This window comes from Hyperolius riggenbachi, chromosome 10 (assembly GCF_040937935.1).
Source record: "Hyperolius riggenbachi isolate aHypRig1 chromosome 10, aHypRig1.pri, whole genome shotgun sequence".
In the NCBI taxonomy this organism is placed as follows: domain Eukaryota; kingdom Metazoa; phylum Chordata; class Amphibia; order Anura; family Hyperoliidae; genus Hyperolius; species Hyperolius riggenbachi.
In genome coordinates this window covers 115029269-115049395 of record NC_090655.1, presented here as the reverse complement: position 1 = coordinate 115049395, position 20127 = coordinate 115029269, and the positions used below count along the sequence as shown (strand labels likewise).

Genomic DNA, 20127 nt, shown 5'->3' with positions numbered 1-20127 from the left:
TAACGGTCGGTTTGCTCAATTCGCTCGGCGTATCAGTTGGACCAACAGTCGTTCAAATGAATGTCAGGTCCATAAGTGTGTACAAATGACTTCTAGTCGTTTGCCCAACTAATAGACGTTAAAACGTACAGTCGTTTGATCAGTAGTTTAATCTAGTCCATTGTTCTATCCTGTCCATTGTCTATCATCAAGTTGGTTAAACGACATGTAAATTAGGATATCGGCCTCTTTGTTGAGGTGCGTACAGATGCCGTATTTTTTCAAATGACAGACTCTCTCGTGGGGTGGTCGATCTGCTGACAGTTTCACATGAGTACAAGCTGTCGGCAGACTGATAAGACTGTCTTATCAGTCTGCCTACAGCTTGTACTCACATGCAACTGTCGGCAGAACGACCGCTCCACGGGAGGGTCTGACCGACCCGTCGTCTGAAAAAATATGACGTGTGTACGCGCCTTTGGTCAGTGTGTACAGGACATTTGAACAACTTGTTGTTTGCACTTCAAGTCGTTCAAACAACCAGTTTAAATGACTATCAGGTGTAAAATTGGACGCGTGTACGCATCTTTAGACTAATTCTGTAAAGACAATAGACTGTTAGGGATTAGATTGTGAGCTCCTGAGTGACAGGACAAGACTATAAACTCTGTAAAGTACTGTGGAAAAAGTCAGAGATATAGAAAAGCATAACAATAATGTAAAGAAATTTGGAATTTAAGGTCTAATATCAAAAACCTTTCCAACTGATGTGGATTGGATAAAATGTATAGAGCTACATTTTAAACAGAATTCTCTAAAAGAGACTGACGTCTTAAAAAACCCCAGTTTTTATTTCCTAATCCTCTTAAAGAGAACCTAAATTGAGAAGGATATGGATTTTTTCCTATTAAAATAATACCAGTTGCCTGACTCTTTTGCTAATCCTGTGTTTCTAATACTTTTGGCCATAGCCCCTCAACAAGCATGCAGATCAGGTGCTCTGACTGAAGTCAGACTGTATTAGCTGCATGCCTGTTTCAGGTGTGAGATCCAGATACTACTGCAGCAAATTGATCAGCAGGAGAGTCAGGCAACTGGTATTGTTTGAGAGGGATATGGATGTTTCTTTTTAGTTTAGGTTTCCTTTAATCACTTCACAACTGAGGGGTTTTACCCCTTCAGCATCCGAGCAATTTGCACCTTTCAGCGCTCCTTACATTAATTCGTCTATAACTTTATCATTACTTATCACAATGAAATGAACTATATCTTGTTTTTTTTCGCCACCAATTAGGCTTTCTTTAGGTGGGACATTATGCCAAGAATTATTTTATTCTAAATGTGTTTTAATGGGAAAATAGGTAAACATTTGGAAAAACAAATATTTTTCAGTTTTCGGCCATTATAGTTTTTAAATAATGCATGCTACTGTAAATAAAATCCATGTAACTTATTTGCCCATTTGTCCCGGTTATTACACCATTTAAAATTATGTCCCTATCACAATATATGGCGCCAATATTTTATTTGGAAATAAAGTTGATTTTTTTTTTACATTTGCATTCTTCCCTATTTACAAGCCCATAATTTATAAAGTAACAGTGTTATACCCTCTTGATATAAATATTTAAAAAGAGTTCAGTCCCTAAGGTAACCATTTATGGTTTTGTTTTGTTTTTATTGTAATTTTTTTTTTATTACAAAAAAAAAAAAAAACTAACAATTGGGGAGTGTGGGAGTTAATTTATTATGTAGAATAATGTATTTGTATATGAAAAATGTTTTTGGGTGTAGTTTTACTTTTTGGCCACAGTACATTTTTGGGAATGCGCCCTGTAAGCGTCGGAAGTACGCTTACAGGATGTTCAGGGAGGCTGGGAAACTTTTTTTTTTCACAATGATTACGCTGCTTCTCATAGAAGCAGCCGATCATTGCTGGGGGGCAGAGATCAACGAACGTGAATGGTTTTTCCCGTTCATTGATCTACGGGTGAGTGGCTGGCGGCGTGCACGAGCACGTGAGCGTGCGCACTTTGCGAGCGGGAGCGCAGACAGCGGCGGGGGGTGCATATATATACGCTCCGGGCGGGGAACTCAAGTCCAAAGGAGCGTAGATATACTGTACCCGGGCGGCGAAAAGGTTAAGTATTAACGTCCCACCTGAAACGCTGCATCCCAGCGACTGAACACTCCGTTAATCTCCCAAAACCCGCCGGGGAAGATTTGGGCAGCACTTCCGTGTAAAGGTAGAGCTTTGGGCTGCAGTTCTGCCTCTACTCGCTTCAATCTGCGCGGATCACCACCTCTCCTCGCCCCTCTCACTCTTCTTTCACCGAGAGGGGCGGGGAGAGGTGGCGATCAGCGCAGATTGACGCGCATGGAGGCAGAGCTACAGGCCAAAGCTCTGCCTCCTTCAGGCAGCAAAATCCACAACTTTGAAAGTCGTGGAGAAGTTCTTTTTTAGGAGGAGAAATCTTCAGGGCACTGCTAAATTAGATGCTAGAAATGTAGTTAGAATGGTAGATAGAAGGATTTATAAACTGAAGGGTCAGATGGTTGAATGCGGATGCTACCGTACAGCTAAAAGCATGAAGGTGTCTGGCATTGTAACCCTCAGGAAGCTGTAACTTAAGGTCTAAGCCAAAAGCAAACAAGCCAACATCACATTTATGGGTCCCTTCTATTTTCTTCAAGGTGTATGACCCTCATTAAATTCACAACTTCTCCTTAAAGAGAAACTCCGACCAAGAATTGAACTTTATCCCAATCAGTAGCTGATACCCCCTTTTACATGAGAAATCTATTCCTTTTCACAAACAGACCATCAGGGGGCGCTGTATGGCTGATATTGTGGTGAAACTCCTCCAACAAAGAAATTCTGAGTACGTACTCTTGGCAGTTTCCTGTGTGAAACTTGCTGCATTGTGGGAAATAGCTGTTTACAGCTGTTTCCAACTGCCAAAAAAGCATGCAGCAGCTACATCACCTGCCCACAGTAAAAATGTCTCCATGTAATAAATGTCAGAATGTAAATCAGGGATTTAAAAGATTTTACAATGGGCAAACCCTGACTAAATAATTTATACATAATTATTGTAAAAAAAAATTACTTACATTCTTTTCACTGGAGTTCCTCTTTAAAATGTCTCCTAAGCAACCAGCAAGCAATCAAACACTCAGAATAATTTTAACGGTACTTTTCTCACCTGTTTTTTGGTATTTTTTGTAAATTGTGCTGAAAATTGAATTTAATCATAATTTTTCATCTTATCGTTTAAAGAGACACTAACATCAAAAACATCCCCTGGGGGGTACTCACCTCGGGTGGGGGAAGCCTCGGGTGGGGGAAGCCTCGGGATCCTAATGAGGATTCCCACACCGTCCTCTGTCCCACGGGGGTCTCGCTGCAGCCCTCCGAACAGCTGGCGACAGACCTGACTGTCAATTCAATATTTACCTTTGCGGGCTCCAGCGGGGGCGCTGTGGCTGCTTTCTGCTCCGAAGTAGACGGAAATACCCGATCTCAGTCGGGTCCGCTCTACTGCGCAGGTGCCGGAAACTTGTGCCTGCGCAGTAGAGCAGACCCGACGGCGATCGGGTATTTCTGCCTACTTCGGAGCCAACAGCCGTCAGAGCGCCTGTGCAGGAGCCGGGAAGGTAAATATTGACGTCATCTTGTATGGAGGGTTGCAGCGAGACCCCTAAGGGACGGAGGACGGCGTGAGAAGCCTCATTAGGATCCTGAGGCTTCCCCACCCGAGGTGAGTACCCTCCAGGGGACGTTTTGACGTTACAAATTCTCTTTAAGTAAAAATTGGAAGAAAAAAAGTGCATAGAATAAGGGCCATAAGGTCTTCAAAAGTTTGGCATGTTTAAAGTTTTGTATGCCTTTGAGACCTAGTGACCCATTATTTGTTTTGTTGGTACAATAAATAAAGAGACTTCAAGAGGCGCTTCCAGAGATAGGCACTACTAGGCTATCCTATGTAAATCCCAGGAGTTTCACAAACTGAGCAACAAGTTTTTTTCAGAACTGAAAATGTAAGTCGCTCTCTCTCTCTGTCCCTCTCCGTGTCTCTCTCTCTCTCTGGCCCATATGCAATTAACTTTTTCACCTGAGTTTTCTCCTAGGAAATAATTTTTCAACTTCAGTCTTGAAAAACATTTCAGCATTTTGCTATGTAAAAAAGTACCAAAAGTAGGTGAAAAACACAATCAAAATTATTTTCAGCACTTTTTTTGCTCATTGGTGGTTTAAAATGCATTTTATTGACAAGTCTGAAAATGTCACCTAGGACAAAACTTAGGAGAAAAAGTTAATTGCATATGGGTCGGTCTCTCTCTCTCTCTCTCTCTCTCTCTCTCTCTCTCTCATTGTCCCGGCAGATTTCCAAGAAATAGCACCCCAGATCATCACAGAACCCCCGCCATGTTTTTCGGTTGGGAGAAGGCAGTCTGGATGAAATGCTTCTTTCTGCTGTCTCCAAAACGTACACTCGGCCGGAAATAAGGTAAATGATGATTCGTCAGAGAAAATAACATTTTTCCACTGCTCGAGGGACCAATTCTGGGGGTTTCTATACCACTCTAAATGCTTTGAAACATTTGTCTTTGAGAGCAGGTTTTCTAATTGCAGTTCTTTCATTGAATCCAGATTTGTGCAGCTCCCAAACAGTTTTTGTGGAAATTGGGTTCTGTAGGTGTTCATTCAGCTCTGCAGTGATGTTAGGAGCCGTGGTCTTACAAGGTTTTCTAACAAATTCGATTTAGAGTCCGATGGTCTCTCTCAGACAACTTGCACTTTCAGCCACAACTGTGCTTTGCTGACGACGTTTTTTCCTTCTCTTTCAAAGGCAGTCATTACTTTTGAGGCAGTACTTCTGGAATGCCAAGCATTCGGGCAGTTTCTGTTATAGTAGCGTCTGCCATACAAGCACCAACAATTTGGCCTCTTTGAAAGTCTGAGAGATCTGCCATTTTTATAAATTATAACCAACTTTTGTTTAAATATATTTAGAAAAAGACATTTTAATTAAACATATCAAATAAAAAAAAACAAAACTAACAAAATAAATTAACATGTCAACTTTTGATGTCATCATTTATGTCATTATTTTGTCCAACCCCTGTATATCTCATATGGGCCATAATTCTAGTCTGAGTATGTAGAGTAATAAACATACCCAGAGTTGCTCGAGTCGACACATTGGAAAACAAGTCTTAAATCCTTTATATTCTTCTGCGATGATTTTTGTTCTATATCTTCCACAGCATTTGACATAACAGCTTCCTGCTGTCCATTTTTCCAGGCTTGAAGAGCTGCCAAAAGCTATAAAATGCAGGAGAAAAATGTGCTTTATTTCTAATGCATAAACCTGAACTTATAAAATATATGTATTTGTATTCTTTTATCAGTTGCCCATTGTGATCATATAATATATCTTGCTTCCCTAGCAGGTTGTGGCAATAGTCTCACATAGTACTATACCATAACCAGTTTAAAAAAAAACACAGCATTATAAATGGAAGCAACAATATTTCAGGCTAGGTTCACAGTAGGAAATATGGTTGTGTGTTAGAAAGGCTTAAGACGTTGATTTGCAATGTAACATGTTGCATTATGGTAATGCAGTGCGTTCTCTAAAATGCATACGTTAAACAGATACAGGGAAGCATACTTTCATTGCCTGTATGCTCTACTGTACCTACAGTATGCAATGTTAACGCAGAGTTGATGTGCATTACGACTTTTTTGCATAGCAATTTTGCGTTGCGCCGTTAATGTCGCACCACAGCAACGTCCCAATGTGAACTTCGCCTCAGCGTACTTTTTTTCAGCTCTGAAACATTTGCTGCATACTACAGGCCAACTGTAACCTTCTGCTAATGTGTGAGGGACACTAGCAGACAGATATCAGAGGCTCCCTGAAGGGAGACGCCGTACAGTTATAGACAGTGCCAGTAAAGGCAGAAATGACACTGCAATACAGATATGAGAATAGTCAGACAAATCGAGTTGGCAACAGATCTGAAGATGAAGTACAAAATCGATAGGCAAGATCAGAGTGAGTATTCAGGCAGAGGTCGGCAACAGATCAGATTGGCAGAGGTACAGAATCGGTAGGCAAAGAGAAGTCAGATAAACAGGCAGAAGTCTAACACAGTAATCGATATATAATAAGCTGAGCTAGCATGGAATCCCCAGGGTCCTGCCGGTTCAAGCTACACACGGACTGACTAAGGTCTGAAGCCTTCACTGCGAAGTGTTAGCTAGAGCAATATATAACTAAAGAAAAAGATCATCTGCCTGAGAAATAAATATACATTTGAACCAAATCAGGTCTTCCATGTATAAATCTTTATTCAATAGACCTCAACACACAAGAATATTTAAAATCAATTAAAATAAGAACGCAGACATTGGGGATCCTGGTACAACTCACAATATCGCAAAGAAACCAAACAGGTATCAATAATGATATATTGCAGCACGGACAAAAATTAATATATTAACACAAATGAAACCTGGTTGCAACTAGACAACTTGTGTGCACATTATCAGTGTAAAAAATGCACACCTGATCTGAATAAATATCTCACAACAACACTGCTGTTTGGTCATTATCTGAAAAATACAAAGCCTCTTGTCAATCCTCACAAGTGGGGCTTGCACTCTTTTGCAGGTAGGCACTAGTCTGTTTTTAAGTAGCACTGCTCATTTCCTTGCTATGTACTAATGTAATTAGTTTTTGGTCAGCTGCTCCCACTTAACAGCCATGCTTTTGGTGTATATGCAGAGCTTCTGTTTGGGTTCAAGGTGCGTTTGTAGTTCTTGGGGGGGCTCAGCGCATCTCTGATGGAGGCCATTCGGAGGCGGCCTGGTGTTGCGCTGATCGACCTTTTGCGCAATTTTCAATTTTTGATTTTATTTGATTAGCCGCACCCAGGCTATGCATATACATAGGTAAGGATTTAGTTAGTGTTAGGCCCCTCCCATGGAGGATTGACTTCTTCGCAGTGGGATGGACAAGTGCTTAATAGGTTGCATGCAAGCTGTTAATGGAAACCAACATCCTCCTCAAGTGGTAGACAGGTCATGTGTATGCTCGGTGTGTATTTGACCCCACAAGTGGGGCTTGCACTCTTTTGCAGGTAGGCACTAGTCTGTTTTTAAGTAGCGCTGCTCATTTCCTTGCTATGTACTAATGGAATTCGTTTTTGGTCAGCTGCTCCCACTTAACAGCCATGCTTTTGGTGTATATGCAGAGCTTCTGTTTGGGTTCAAGGTGCGTTTGTAGTTCTTGGGGGGGCTCAGCGCATCTCTGATGGAGGCCATTCGGAGGCGGCCTGGTGTTGCGCTGATCCACCTTTTGCGCAATCCTCACTATAAACAGCGCTACCACGCCTGCCAAAAACAGCCCTGCAGTTGTGTATTGCCTATAAAGTAAAACAATTAGTGTAAAAAATATAAGGATAGTTACCTGATCTGTGCGCCTGTGACCAGTGAGACCCCCGAGTGCCCCCTCCACGCGTATCGCGGCGTGGCCGCTTTATCAAGAGGTACCCTCCAGTGTAAAGGTGCGCATTTAAATAGTCCCGTCCGGCGCTAAAGAGTCACAAGTCAGTTCCGGTATGCGTCATGCGTTGCTACGCATGTACGCAATGACGATGATCCTCTCAAACAGAGGGATCATCGCGCATGCGTATGGTCAAACAATCTGAAGCGGATCCGGGGATAATACTAAGTGGAAGTGCTGCTTGTAATTCAATCATCATTAAATACGAAAACATATCTACAATCTAACTGGCTGCAAAAAAGGGAATAATTGACTACATACAATAACTAAAATCTGATTATTAATACATAATCAATAAATACGTAATTCTATATAAAGGAAAAACATTCATGATACAGTACAGGAGCTCCATCTAGTGGACATTACAACCATAACCACACTATCTCATACATTCCATTTTCAATTGACGTAGAAAAGGAAGGTCCGCACCAATGTCTCCACTTCCAATGACTTTATTCAGGACGTATCCAGTTACAGGTGATAGCACTTGACTGACATGTTTCGGACTCGGTCCTGGAGTCCGAAACATGTCAGTCAAGTGCTATCACCTGTAACTGGATACGTCCTGAATAAAGTCATTGGAAGTGGAGACATTGGTGCGGACCTTCCTTTTCTACGTCTGTTTACTGAGCTTGGCTGCTCGTGTTCCTGCACTGTCCCACTCAGTACAGTGAAGCGGTACCCTCTGCTTACTTTCTTCCATTTTCAATTGATTGTGAATAAAAATACACATACCAAAGTGCAAAAACAGTGACAATATGAAAAATCCCCATGATCCTAGAATATTCATCCTGAAATATTTTTTTAAGCTTCCACTTAGTATTATCCCCGGGTCCGCTTCAGACTGTTTGACCATACAAATGCGCGATGATCCCTCTGTTTGAGAGGATCATAGTCATTGCGTACATGCGTGGCCACACTGGAGGGTACCTCTTAATAAAGTGGCCACGCCGCGATACGCGTGGAGGGGGCACTCGAGGGTCTCGCTGGTCACAGGTGCACGGATCAGGTAACTATCCTTATATTTTTTACACTCATTGTTTTACTTTATAGGCAATACACAACTCTAGGGCTGTTTTTGGCAGGCGTGGTAGCGCTGTTTATAGTGAGGATTAGCAAGAGGCTTTGTATTTTTCAGATAATGACCATACAGCAGTGTTGTTGTGAGATATTTATTCAGATCAGGTGTGCATTTTTTACACTGATAATGTGCACACAAGTTGTCTAGTTGCAACCAGGTTTCATTTGTGTTAATATATTCATTATTTTTTGTCCGTGCTGCAATATATAATTATTGATACCTGTTTGGTTTCCTTGGGATATTGTGAGTTGTACCAGGATCCCCAATGTCTGTGTTCTTATTTTAATTGATGTTAAATATTCTTGTGTGTTGAGGTGTATTGAATAATAGATTTATACATGGAAGACCTGCAAAAGTAGTACAGAAGCGCCAACAGGGTAAAAACAACATTTCTTTAAAATGGATTAAATGAAGTAGGTAGCGGTGGACTTACCCCTCCAAAACAGACACAAAAAACTTGCTGTTTTAAGCAAAAATCAATTTACATACTCCGAACAAGGTGCGACGTGTTTCGCGGGTATATCCCACTTCCTCAGGCAATAAATAGGAGCATATCACCAATGCGGTCCGGTACAGGCGCCAGGCTATGTACCGGACCGCATTGGTGATATGCTCCTATTTATTGCCTGAGGAAGTGGGATATACCCGCGAAACGCGTTGCACCTTGTTCGGAGTGCGTAAATAAACTGATTTTTGCTTAAAACAGCAAGTTTTTGTGTCTGTTTTGGAGGGATAAGTCCACCGCTACCTACTTCATTTTATCTATTTTAAAGAAATATTGTTTTTACCCTGTTGGCGCCTCTGTACTACTATTGCAGTTGTTTCCACCCCTGGTGGAGGGGAATTCTTCCTTTTTTTCCCGATCTACAGAGAGCGACTTCTTAATCCTGAGTGGGGACAGGTCTAATCTCCTCACCTGCCTTCATAGTGGTTACCTGGACGGTAACCTTTGTTTGTGAGTATAACCTACCTATACTTACCTTCCATACCCAATTTACAGTACATACTACACTATACTGGGCTCTCGGCGTCTTCCCTTATATTTATACATGGAAGACCTGATTGGTTCAAACGTATATTTATTTCTCAGGCAGATCTTTTTCTTTAGTTATATATTGTGTTTTTTTCTGCTGAGGCACTTATGGTGTAGTTTTTTTTTTTTTTAGACTCAACTTTTTTAGTTAATACGGGTGTTAGCTAGAGCAGACAACGTGGAACTGACAGAATCAGGCTAAATAGCCCGGGGTGAGAGAATAGGCACGCCCCCATCCTGTCCAGCAATCAGCATTCGAAGGTGGACCCCTGCGTGTCAGCTGACCGACTGTCAGCTGACACGCTTCCTAACCGCATAAGAGGTGCGACGCTGACAGAGTGTGCGTCCACCCTCCTTCTCTGCCTGTGTGTCACGCGACTGAAGCCCAGCTGGGGAGCCGCTGACGTCATCTCCAGCAACGCGGCCAGCCGACCCGGAAGTCGCAGGCACGCTGCTGGCCGTTGCAGCGGAGGTAAGCTCCGCAGACCTGACACCAACATCAAGCATTAAATAGTAATTAGGGTCTAGTGCACAGTTTTGCATCTGATTTGTATTCAAGTTGTCTATTTAAGTCTCTGGAGGGCAGTGCACGCCTCTGTTGGTTTCATTTCAGTTGCAGCCTGATAAGGAGCACTACCACCATTTCCCTGTTCTTTATAATATTGTAATAAAGCAATGGCAGACGGGCTTATATGAGAAACAAAACTTATAAGTAACCCGCGGTGTGTGACCTATGAAGGCTGCCATATTTATTTCCTTTTAAACAATATCAGTTACATGGCAGTCCTGCTGATCTTTCTGGTCAGTAGGATCTAAATCACACACCTGAAACAAATATGCAGCTAATCTCGTCAGATTTAACAAAGCCGACTGGTCTGCATGCTTGTTCCATGGCTTAAAGAGGAACTCTTAAAATAATGTAAAGTGCTTCATTTTTACAATAATTATGTATACAGGATTTAGTCAGTGTTTGCCCATTGTAAAATCTTTTATAAGCTATGTTTGTTCTTCCCCTTTTTTATTTCATGGTGACATTTTTACTGTTGCATGCTTTTCTGGCAGTTGGAAACCGCTGTAAACAGCTATTTCCCACAATGCAGCAAGGTTCACAGACAGGAAACTGCCAGGAGTACTACGGTCCTCAGAGTTTCACCACAATAACAGTCATACAGCGCCCCCTGATGGTCTGTTTGTGAAAAGGAATAGATTTCTCATGTAAAAGGGGGTTTCAGCTACTGATTAGGATAAAGTTCAATTCTTGGTAGGAGTTTCTCTTTAACCACTTCACCCCAAAGCGGTTTTTACCATAATGGTCAAGAGCGATTTTCACCTTTCAGCACTCATCCCTTTCATTTGCCAATAGCTTAATCACTACTAATCACAATGAAATGATCCATATCTGTTTTTTTCACCACCAATTGGGCTTTTTGGGGTTGATATTGGTTTTCAGTAATTACTTTATTTTCTATGCATTTTAAAGAGAAAAACAAGGAAAAAAATGAAAAAAAAAACCACACTATTTCTCCAATTTTCATCCCCTATAGTTTTTATATAAACACTGCTACTGTGCATAAAACCCACATATTTTATCTGCCTATTTGTCCTGGTTATCACAAGATTTTAATTATGTCCCTAGTACAAAGTATGGTGACAATATAGGATTTGGAAATAAAGGTGTATTTTTTTTCTTTGTTTTTTTTCCCACTATTTTCACGTGCACGGGAATGCAGGTGCAGGAGCGCGCACAGCGGCAGCAGCACTGTCAGTCTTAAAAAAAACGTCTTGGAGCCATTAAGAGGCTCTACTAGGACGTTTTTATAAGTCAACTTGTCATTAATTGGTTAAAGAATAACTGAAGTGAGGGCTGGAACCCACAGGAGCGCTTTTGGCAGCGTTTTGGCAGCACTGCGATACGCTAGCAGTTTGCCAAAACGCTGGGCTAATGTTAATGGATGGGGCAACTTCCACAGGAGCGTTTGCGTTTCCCAGAAACGCAAACGCAGGACCTGCAGCATTTTGGGAGCGTTAGCGCTTCAATGTAAAGTATTGAAACGCTAGCAGAAACGCTCAGCAAAACCTAAACTGAGCTGTTTTGCTAGCGTTTTGCGGTTCAGCACACTGTAACAAAATGAAAAATAATTCACAGGACCAATCAGGATAAAAACGCAAAACGCAAAATGCTAGGCACCCGCTGGGGAAAAAAATACAATGTTGCAAAACACGACCACAAACGCGCATGAATCCGCTTGCAAACCGCTCAGACAAAACGCTAGCGGTTGCGTTTTGCGTTTGCGGTTTTCAGTGGGTTCCAGGCCTGAGAGTGATATGGAGGCTGTTAAACAATACCAGTTGCCTGGCAGCCCTGCTGATCTATTCAGTTTCAGTAATGTCTGAATCACACCAGAAAAAAAAAAAGCATGCAGCTAATCCAGTCAGATCTGACAATGGGCTCTATTCTCAAAGACCAAACTTTTCCGCAAAATTTTACCGCTATATTTCCTCCAGCGGTAAACTCCGCATTTTTTCAGCATTCTCTAACATTTTCCGCATGTTTGCCGCATGCGGAAAAAAAGATGCGGAAACAGCCATTATTCATGCGGGAATCATGCGGTAAAAAGGTCGCATGAAAAAAAAAGGGTTTTAAAAAAAAAAAAAAGTTAAAGTCCAGCAAGCACAGCCTTTAAGCCTCCACACTTCATTAAAGTCAATGAGATGCGGAATATATCACCTACTACTTGTAGGTGACAAAAAAATAAAATAAAAAATAAAAAAAACGGTAATTAACGACGAAATGATGCGCCTGAACATTTTTGAGAATTGATCTTTTATTGCGGAAAATACCGACTTTTACGAATCCCGCACTTTTACCACATGCGGAAAAAACATGCGGAACATTTTGAGAATTTCAATGTGGAGGTGTTTTGGTCGGTAACTTCCCGCATGCACTTTACCGCATGCGGGAAGTCTTTGAGAATAGAGCCCAATGTCAGAAACACCTGATCTGCTGCATGCTTGTTCAGGGTCTATGGCTAAAAGTATTAGAGGCAAAGGATCAATAGGCAAGCCAGGCAATGTGCATCGATTAAAAGGAAAAAATATGGCAACCTCCATATCCTTTCTCCCTTCAGTTGCCCTTTATATTAGAGCTGACATTTTAAAAATGTTGGTTGAAATTTGAACAGACTTAACGTGGAACCCTCTTCTCCACCAGTTAGCAGGGGTAAAAAAAAATACCAACTGGATATAATTTTGTAACCTATTTCCTATAAAGAGTAGCTGATGGATGATAGCTGAATCAATCAATCAATCAATCAATCAATCAATCAACTTGTTCTAGCATTCATGTAGCATGGCATTTCCCAGTAGCGGATTACAGAGTTCACTGAACAGTTTATGTCACCAACTCTCCTCCACAATCAAATGTTTCTAACAGTCCTGGACCAAACAGAAGAGAAAACAAACAAACAAAAAAAACACTTACGGTACCAGTATGTTTTTGACAGAGAAAACTCACACAAGCAAAGAGTGAACATACAAAATCCATGCATATGGCATTCTGGCTGAGAACTGGACCTGGGATTCTAGCAATGCAAGGCAAGAATGCTAGCCACTTAGCTTCAATGTTGTCCCAAGATGTAATATACTAGATGTTGCTGAAAGGTCTTCTGCAGTACTGAAGAGGAGGGGGTTTGCATGCTCGCTACCTTTTATTTTTTGACCATGGTTTGATTGGTACATTAAGGAAAACTTCTCTATTTTTTTTTATTTTTTTTTTATTTTTTTAGTAAAAGCATATACTATCACTAAGGCCCAGTTCACATTAGCGTTCGCTATCCGGATTTTCCGGATCTGATCCGGACCGCATACTGTACAAACGGAACGTACGTTCCGCATAGCAATGCAAAGGCTATGCGGACATTCACATACGTACGTTCCGTACAGTGCGGAGCCGGACCGGATCCGGACTCTTTTCCAACATGCGCTATTTTTTGGGTCCGGATCTCCGGCCCACGCATCCTGACCGGAGCCTGACCTGAGCCTGACAGCACCATCAGGAACACAGAAACCAATGGGAAACGGAAGGCACAGAACACACTGCCTACAAAAACCTGACGTTCTACCCCACTTCCTATGCGTATCCAATCGGCCATTTCGGATGGAGACACATGGGCCAAGCATGTCTGGAGTGGAGCAGCAGTGACAGACGTGCTGGAGCTGTTTGGCAGAATGTCGGAGGTGGAGTTGAGGCCTACAGCGGAGGAACCTGATAGTACATGTGCACCAGGTGCACCTTCTGCTGACCCGAACATTTTTTTATTTATATTTTACTATTTTTTGCCCACGGATCTGGATGGCAGCCTGATGCATGCCTGATACAAACGGACCAGATCCGGATCGGATCCGGATCGGAACCGTACGGTTCTGATCAGGATCAGGTCAGGATCCGATCAGGATCTGGTCCGTTTACTTGCAAAAACGCAAGTGTGAACGGGGCCTTACATATGTATTAAAAAATGAATATTTAATATCTCCATGCTACAATATATTAAACTAGTAATTTAGCCCATTTCATTAATGGGCTCTAGGCGGCTTCCCACTGTACTGCGCATGAGCGTCTGCATGCACTGCCCCTCACATGTGCCACGCTCAGTGTGTGTGCCTGCAGTCCCGCACATGCGCACTACCCCAGGCGGAACACACAGATACAGGTGGATGCAGATGATTATTTAGGTAAGATAATTAAAACAACAAAAGGGTGTACATATTTTTCACATGACTGTACCATTATTTTGATATCCTAGTGGAGAGAAAAGTCTGCAGCAGACAATTTCTGGTGATTCTTAACCTTCCTGGCGGTAAACCCGAGCTAAACTCGGGCTATGCCGCCGGAAGGCACCGCTCAGGCCCCGCTGTGCCGATTTGCATAATTTTTTTTTTGCTGCGTGATCGCCGCCGCTACCCGCCGATCCGCCGCTATCTGTCACGCCGCAGCCGCCCCCCCCCCCCCCCAGACCCCGTGCGCTGCCTGGCCAATCAGTGCCAGGCAGCTCTATGGGGTGGATCGGAATCCCCTTTGACGTCACGACGTCGATGACGTCGGTGACGTCATCCCGCCCCGTCGCCATGGCGACGGGATCTCCTGATCGCCGATCGCCGGAGGCGATCAGAGGGGCTGGGGGGATGCCGCTGAGCAGCGGCTATCATGTAGCGAGACTTTGTCTCGCTACATGAAAAAAAAAAAAAAAAAAAAAAAAAAAAAAAAAGATTTGCTGCCCCCTGGCGATTTTTTAGCAAACCGCCAGGAGGGTTAAAGCTAGATAGATGATCAGCTGAAAAAACAAAAATTGCATTCCAGGCAGAATCTGATTTATCTAGTTGTTTGTTCTCTCAGAGGAGTAAGTCCAAGCAATTTCAGAGAGGAAGCTAGTGATGATGCAGCAAGTCCTCCCAGCTTCCAACCATCTCCAGATCACAGGGATAATGCTGTGAGTCACAACTATGGTCAGGTGGGCTCATTGCCAGTAAAGCTCTTTCATTATTTATTCAGGGCTGTGCATACACAATGCTTTGCATGGCTGCACATGGACTAGTGTACACTGCCCACATGTAGCATGTGAACACTGGGGATGGTTAATGAGATGCAAATTGTCCAAACAGGATTATGCAAACTCAGTATGCAAACAGTCTGTGCTACCTTGTCGGGATTCCATTGGTCTATTCTCAAACTGCACAGATCTGTACACAAATTTTGCATAATCCTGAATAGACTGGGGAACAAGCTGCACCTCAGTGACCAGTCCTAGTGATCATTCTGTGGACATGACTAGTCCTAGCAGTGGCGTAGCTAAAGAGCTGTGGGCCCCGGTGCAAGTTTTACATGGGGCCCCCCCAAGCACTCTATACATAACAATTGATACGGCGCACCAAAACCTGCCAAGGACAACCCCAGTGTCAGAGGTGCAAGAAGGGGTTGGGGAACAGTGTGTTAGGGATTACTACTATTCAAAGCATCTATAGAAGTGATTATTACCAGCACAGGACCAATAGAGAGCTAATACTGTGATAGAGGGTGGACCCTTCGGGGCCCCTCTGGCCCAAGGGCCCCGATGCGGTCGCTACCTCTGCACCCCCTATTGCTACGCCCCTGAGTCCTAGCTACATAATCACAACATCCACTGCAATGAGAATACCCAAACAGCTCAGGGTTACCCAAAAACACTAACAAAGTATAGGGGACTTTAGGGCAGTTTTCCACCAGCAATCGCAAATCACAAACGCCAACGTTTACGATTTTTCATTAATTTTGAGGAATGCTTCTGTAAAATAGAAAAAATATTTTATACATACCTGGGGCTTCTTCCAGCCCCATAAGCCTGGATCGCTCCCACGCCGCCATCCTCCACTTCCTGGATCCGCCGGTGCCGGGTCCCGTCAATTCCGGCGGACGTGGCCAATTGTCCACATCACAGGGGCTCCCTCCATACCCGTACGCATGAGACTGCGCAGTAGGCAGCCTCATGCGTACGTATATAGAGGGAGCCCCGTGTGATGCGGAGAATTGGCCGCATCCGCCGGCCGACTGGCCGACTCACTGCAATGACAGGACCCGGTACCGGCGGATCCAGGCAGCGGAGGACGGCAGCGTGGGAGCGATCCAGGCGTATGGGGCTGGAGGAAGCCCCAGGTACGTATAAAAGCTTGTCTTCATCCTCTCTGGTTCCCTTTAAAACAGAAGGTATTTGCAATAATTCAGATAATTCAGCTTTAAGGGCTCTTACACAGTGGGACGTTGCGTTGCAGGGGACGTTAAGGTCGCATAACGTTCCCCTAACGCAACGCATGGTGGTGCTAAAGGTGGACGCATTATGCTGCTCTTGGTGCGCCGTTTCCATTCGATAGAACCGGCAATTCATATGAATCATTGCTAGCAGGCAGAGAACCGGCATTGCAGTGCAGTGAATATTAATTAACCATGTGGCTAGGCAAAATAGCGGACTCTCCCCTCCTCCTCTACTGCACACAAAAAACGATAAAACATTACTGAGCATGTGCAGTCTAAGTCTAACGCAGCTAAAACCACCTATAACGCACAGCATGCAGCACTTTCTAAATATTGCTACACGTTACACACAAAGCAACGTGTGCACTGTGAATGTCGCACAGACTTTGCATTGCTGTGCGTTAGTCTGCGTTGGAACATTTTCTAACGTGCGACTTTAACATCGCACTGTGAAAGAGGCCTAAGTGCACAACTGTGGGCTCCTATAATGCATTACTATTGAAATGAAAAGGGAGATCAAAATGAAACAAGGGGTAATTTACCTCTAATTCCGCAATCCATCCTGTGTTTCAAACAGCTTTCACGTGTCCTAACTGAACGCGTTGAAAGTCTTACCACCCCGCTTTTTCTCCTTCCGGCTTGGAGGAGGAAGGGAGGTTTGCAACGCATCCAATAGGATGCGTTCATTTTAATCACGTATTTGAGTCCTTAGGGCCTCGTGAGCCCATCCCTGATGGTGACTGACTTCACTGTTTTTTTTTATGTGAGGTCACATTCATAGGGGGACAATGCGTTTTAAGTCGTAACCGTCTGCGTTGAGGTAACACACTGCAAGCAGTGAGTTACCAAAACGCAACATTGTTCAATGCGACGTTAACATCGCACTGTGAACATATCATAGGATCATCATTGCAGTGCGGTAAGCTGCGTTATAAGACTTTATACCGCAGCTCCGCAACGTGCCACTGTGAATGCAACCTGAAGGTGAATAATCTGTATGCTGTACAATTCATAAAGATGCAACATTTTGTGGACATTTTTGCAAAACACTTTTGCAGGTTTTTTTTATGGCTTTCTTCAAAAAGACATAACATTGTAAAAATCTCTCTTATCTTGCCATTTTCTTTTTCCATTTCCTGAAGCAATCAGAAAAAAAAAGTCTTGGACTTGAGATCCATACCTTCTCTCCAGGTACCGGCCGAGGGACCTCCGAATACTCAAACAGGGGTTTTGCAGTATATGTTACTTCAGAGTGAGCTGACTTTTTAACAGCTTTTTTCTTCAGTTTCTTCTTAGGAGCCATTATTTCACTAGTACACTCTCAGAAGCATTGACCGTCCTGTTTGTTTGAATTCCTCAGTCACAGCAACCGGCAACCACAGGAAGAGAGGAACCACTAGGTGGCAGACCTGAACTGCAGTTTACAGGCTGTGCTGTGTAAACACACATGCACCTACCTAGTTTGTAAATCAAATTGGACTGTATCTGAATAAAAATGATAACTGCAATTGTTTTTATTGGATTTCTTCTATTTTTATATATTTCAGAATGTTTCAAATTGACAATGTACCTTAAAAAAAAATAAAAAATAAAGCATTATATTACCAAGTCCGTACTTACAAATGACTCAAGTTACAAAGTTGTCTTCATGTAAAAAATATACAGTAATGTTTTCTTTCTTGCATATTTTGTTCTTGCATGTTACAGTACTGTATAAACTTATCAGTAGTGTGTCTAGTTGAATCAATCCTCTGCTCTTCCATCTTGATCTGGTATGCTGGCGCCACAGCTGGTGACAGGCACAAACTGCAAAGGGTCATAAGGTAGGCAGAGAGGATCATTGGGAGTCCCTTCCCCTCACTTGCCCTCCTATATAATGCAACACCAGACTGCGTTCTAGAGCGCTAAGGATTGCCAGTGACCCCTCTCACCCCGGTTGCCGCTTCTTCAGTCTGCTCCCATCAGGTCAGAGGCTGCAGGCCATCTCCACCAGGACCACTAGATACAGGATTTTTTTTTCTTCTTCTCCTCTTCCCCTCTGTATTCAGCCTACTGAACAGGGATGCTCATCCGGATTTCGGATATCCGGGTAACCCGGATATCCGACCATTTTTACACTATCCGGCCGGATCCCGGATAGTTAGGCAGAAATCCGGATAGCTATCTGCGGATAGTTTGACAGCCGACCCGGATATCCGTGGATTTCTACCAGATATCCGAATGAGGATTACAAGTTCAGTGGCAAAAACCACCACCACCCTCTCTCTCTGATCTTGTCTTCCAGGGATTTGTAGGCTGTCAAAAGCAAGCTTACGTACATTGGCCAGGAATCAATCCCAGGTCAACTGCTTGGAAGGCAGCTATGCTCACCACTATACTACCAACAGCACTACATGCTGAAGCTAGCCTAGCATGTACCATTGTGATATACCCAAGAGAAAAATGAGCTTGCTTATTTGCCTAATTTGCTAGATGATGCTGGTGTAACACACACAGCAAAGGCCAGCAATTTGAAGTCTGGAAGATTCCAGGGCAAGGGTGGGAAGGAAGAAAAGCTAGGTGGCCATGCAACCATTCCTGCTAACCTAAAGCTTACTTGTGGCTTACAACACATTGGCTTAAAGGGAAGGTTCAGGGACACCTTGCAAAAAATAAAAATCGATATCCACTTACCTGGGGCTTCCTCCAGCCCGTGGCAGGCAGGAGGTGCCCTCGCCGCCGCTCCAGAGGCTTCCGGTCGTCTTCGGTGGCCGACCCGACCTGGCCAGGCCGGCTGCCAGGTCGGGCTCTTCTGCGCTCCAAGGCCCGGAATTTCTGCGTCCCACGCCGGCGCGCTGACGTCATCGGACGTCCGCCGGGCTGTACTGCGCAGGCGCAGTAGTTCTGCGCCTGCGCAGTACAGCCCGGCGGACGTCCGATGACATCAGCGTGCCCGCGTGGGATGCAGAAGAGCCCGTCCTTGGAGCGCAGAAGAGCCCGACCTGGCAGCCGGCCTGGCCAGGTCGGGTCGGCCACCGAAGACGACCGGAAGCCTCTGGAGCGGCGGCGAGGGCACCTCCTGCCTGCCACGGGCTGGAGGAAGCCCCAGGTAAGTGGATATCGATTTTTATTTTTTGCAAGGTGTCCCTGAACCTTCCCTTTAAGACTTTACCAAATACAATGCTCCAATATGGGGAAGTCACAGTTCACTCATCTCTTCAACTACAAGAAAGGCCCAGGCGTAGTCTTAGCTACCGTAATATCTATGTTATGGCAGGGCCCTTATTACACTTTCTCTTACAGAGCTATGGAAACCGTTTTGCCCGTGCGATAAAGCGAGGTGCAAAAATTAAATCATGCCTAGCAGAGGATGGTTTCAATCCATGAACCTCTGAGTTATGGGCCCAGCACACTTCCACTGTGCCACTCTGCAGTCTGCTTACATTTGTATACAATCTTCAAGTTTAAGCAGGGTACATTAGTTGAAATAGTTACACTACAATCTATGTTACAGCAAGGCCCTATTGACACTTTCTCTTAAAGGGCTATGGCCGCCGATTGTCCCATGTGGTAAAGCAAGGTGTAAAAAACAAAGTACACCTAGCAGAGGAAGGTTTCAATCCATCAACCTCGGGGTTATGGGCCCAGCACGCTTCCACTGCACCACTCTGCTGTCACACACTGTATGCTTCGTTGT

The 20127-nt window shown here is 43.7% G+C and overlaps 1 protein-coding gene across 1 annotated transcript in view; it reads right to left on the bottom strand.

Moving 5' to 3' along the window:
- Positions 1–17754, bottom strand: part of LOC137536721 (uncharacterized) — a 52429-nt gene extending 34675 nt beyond the window's left edge. The window contains exons 1-2 of the mRNA XM_068258944.1: positions 17632–17754; positions 5163–5308 (exon numbers count right to left, since the gene is read on the bottom strand). Coding sequence (XP_068115045.1) covers positions 5163–5308; positions 17632–17754 — 269 coding nt within the window. The remainder of the gene's footprint in view (positions 1–5162; positions 5309–17631) is intronic.
- Positions 17755–20127: the final 2373 nt, after the last annotated feature.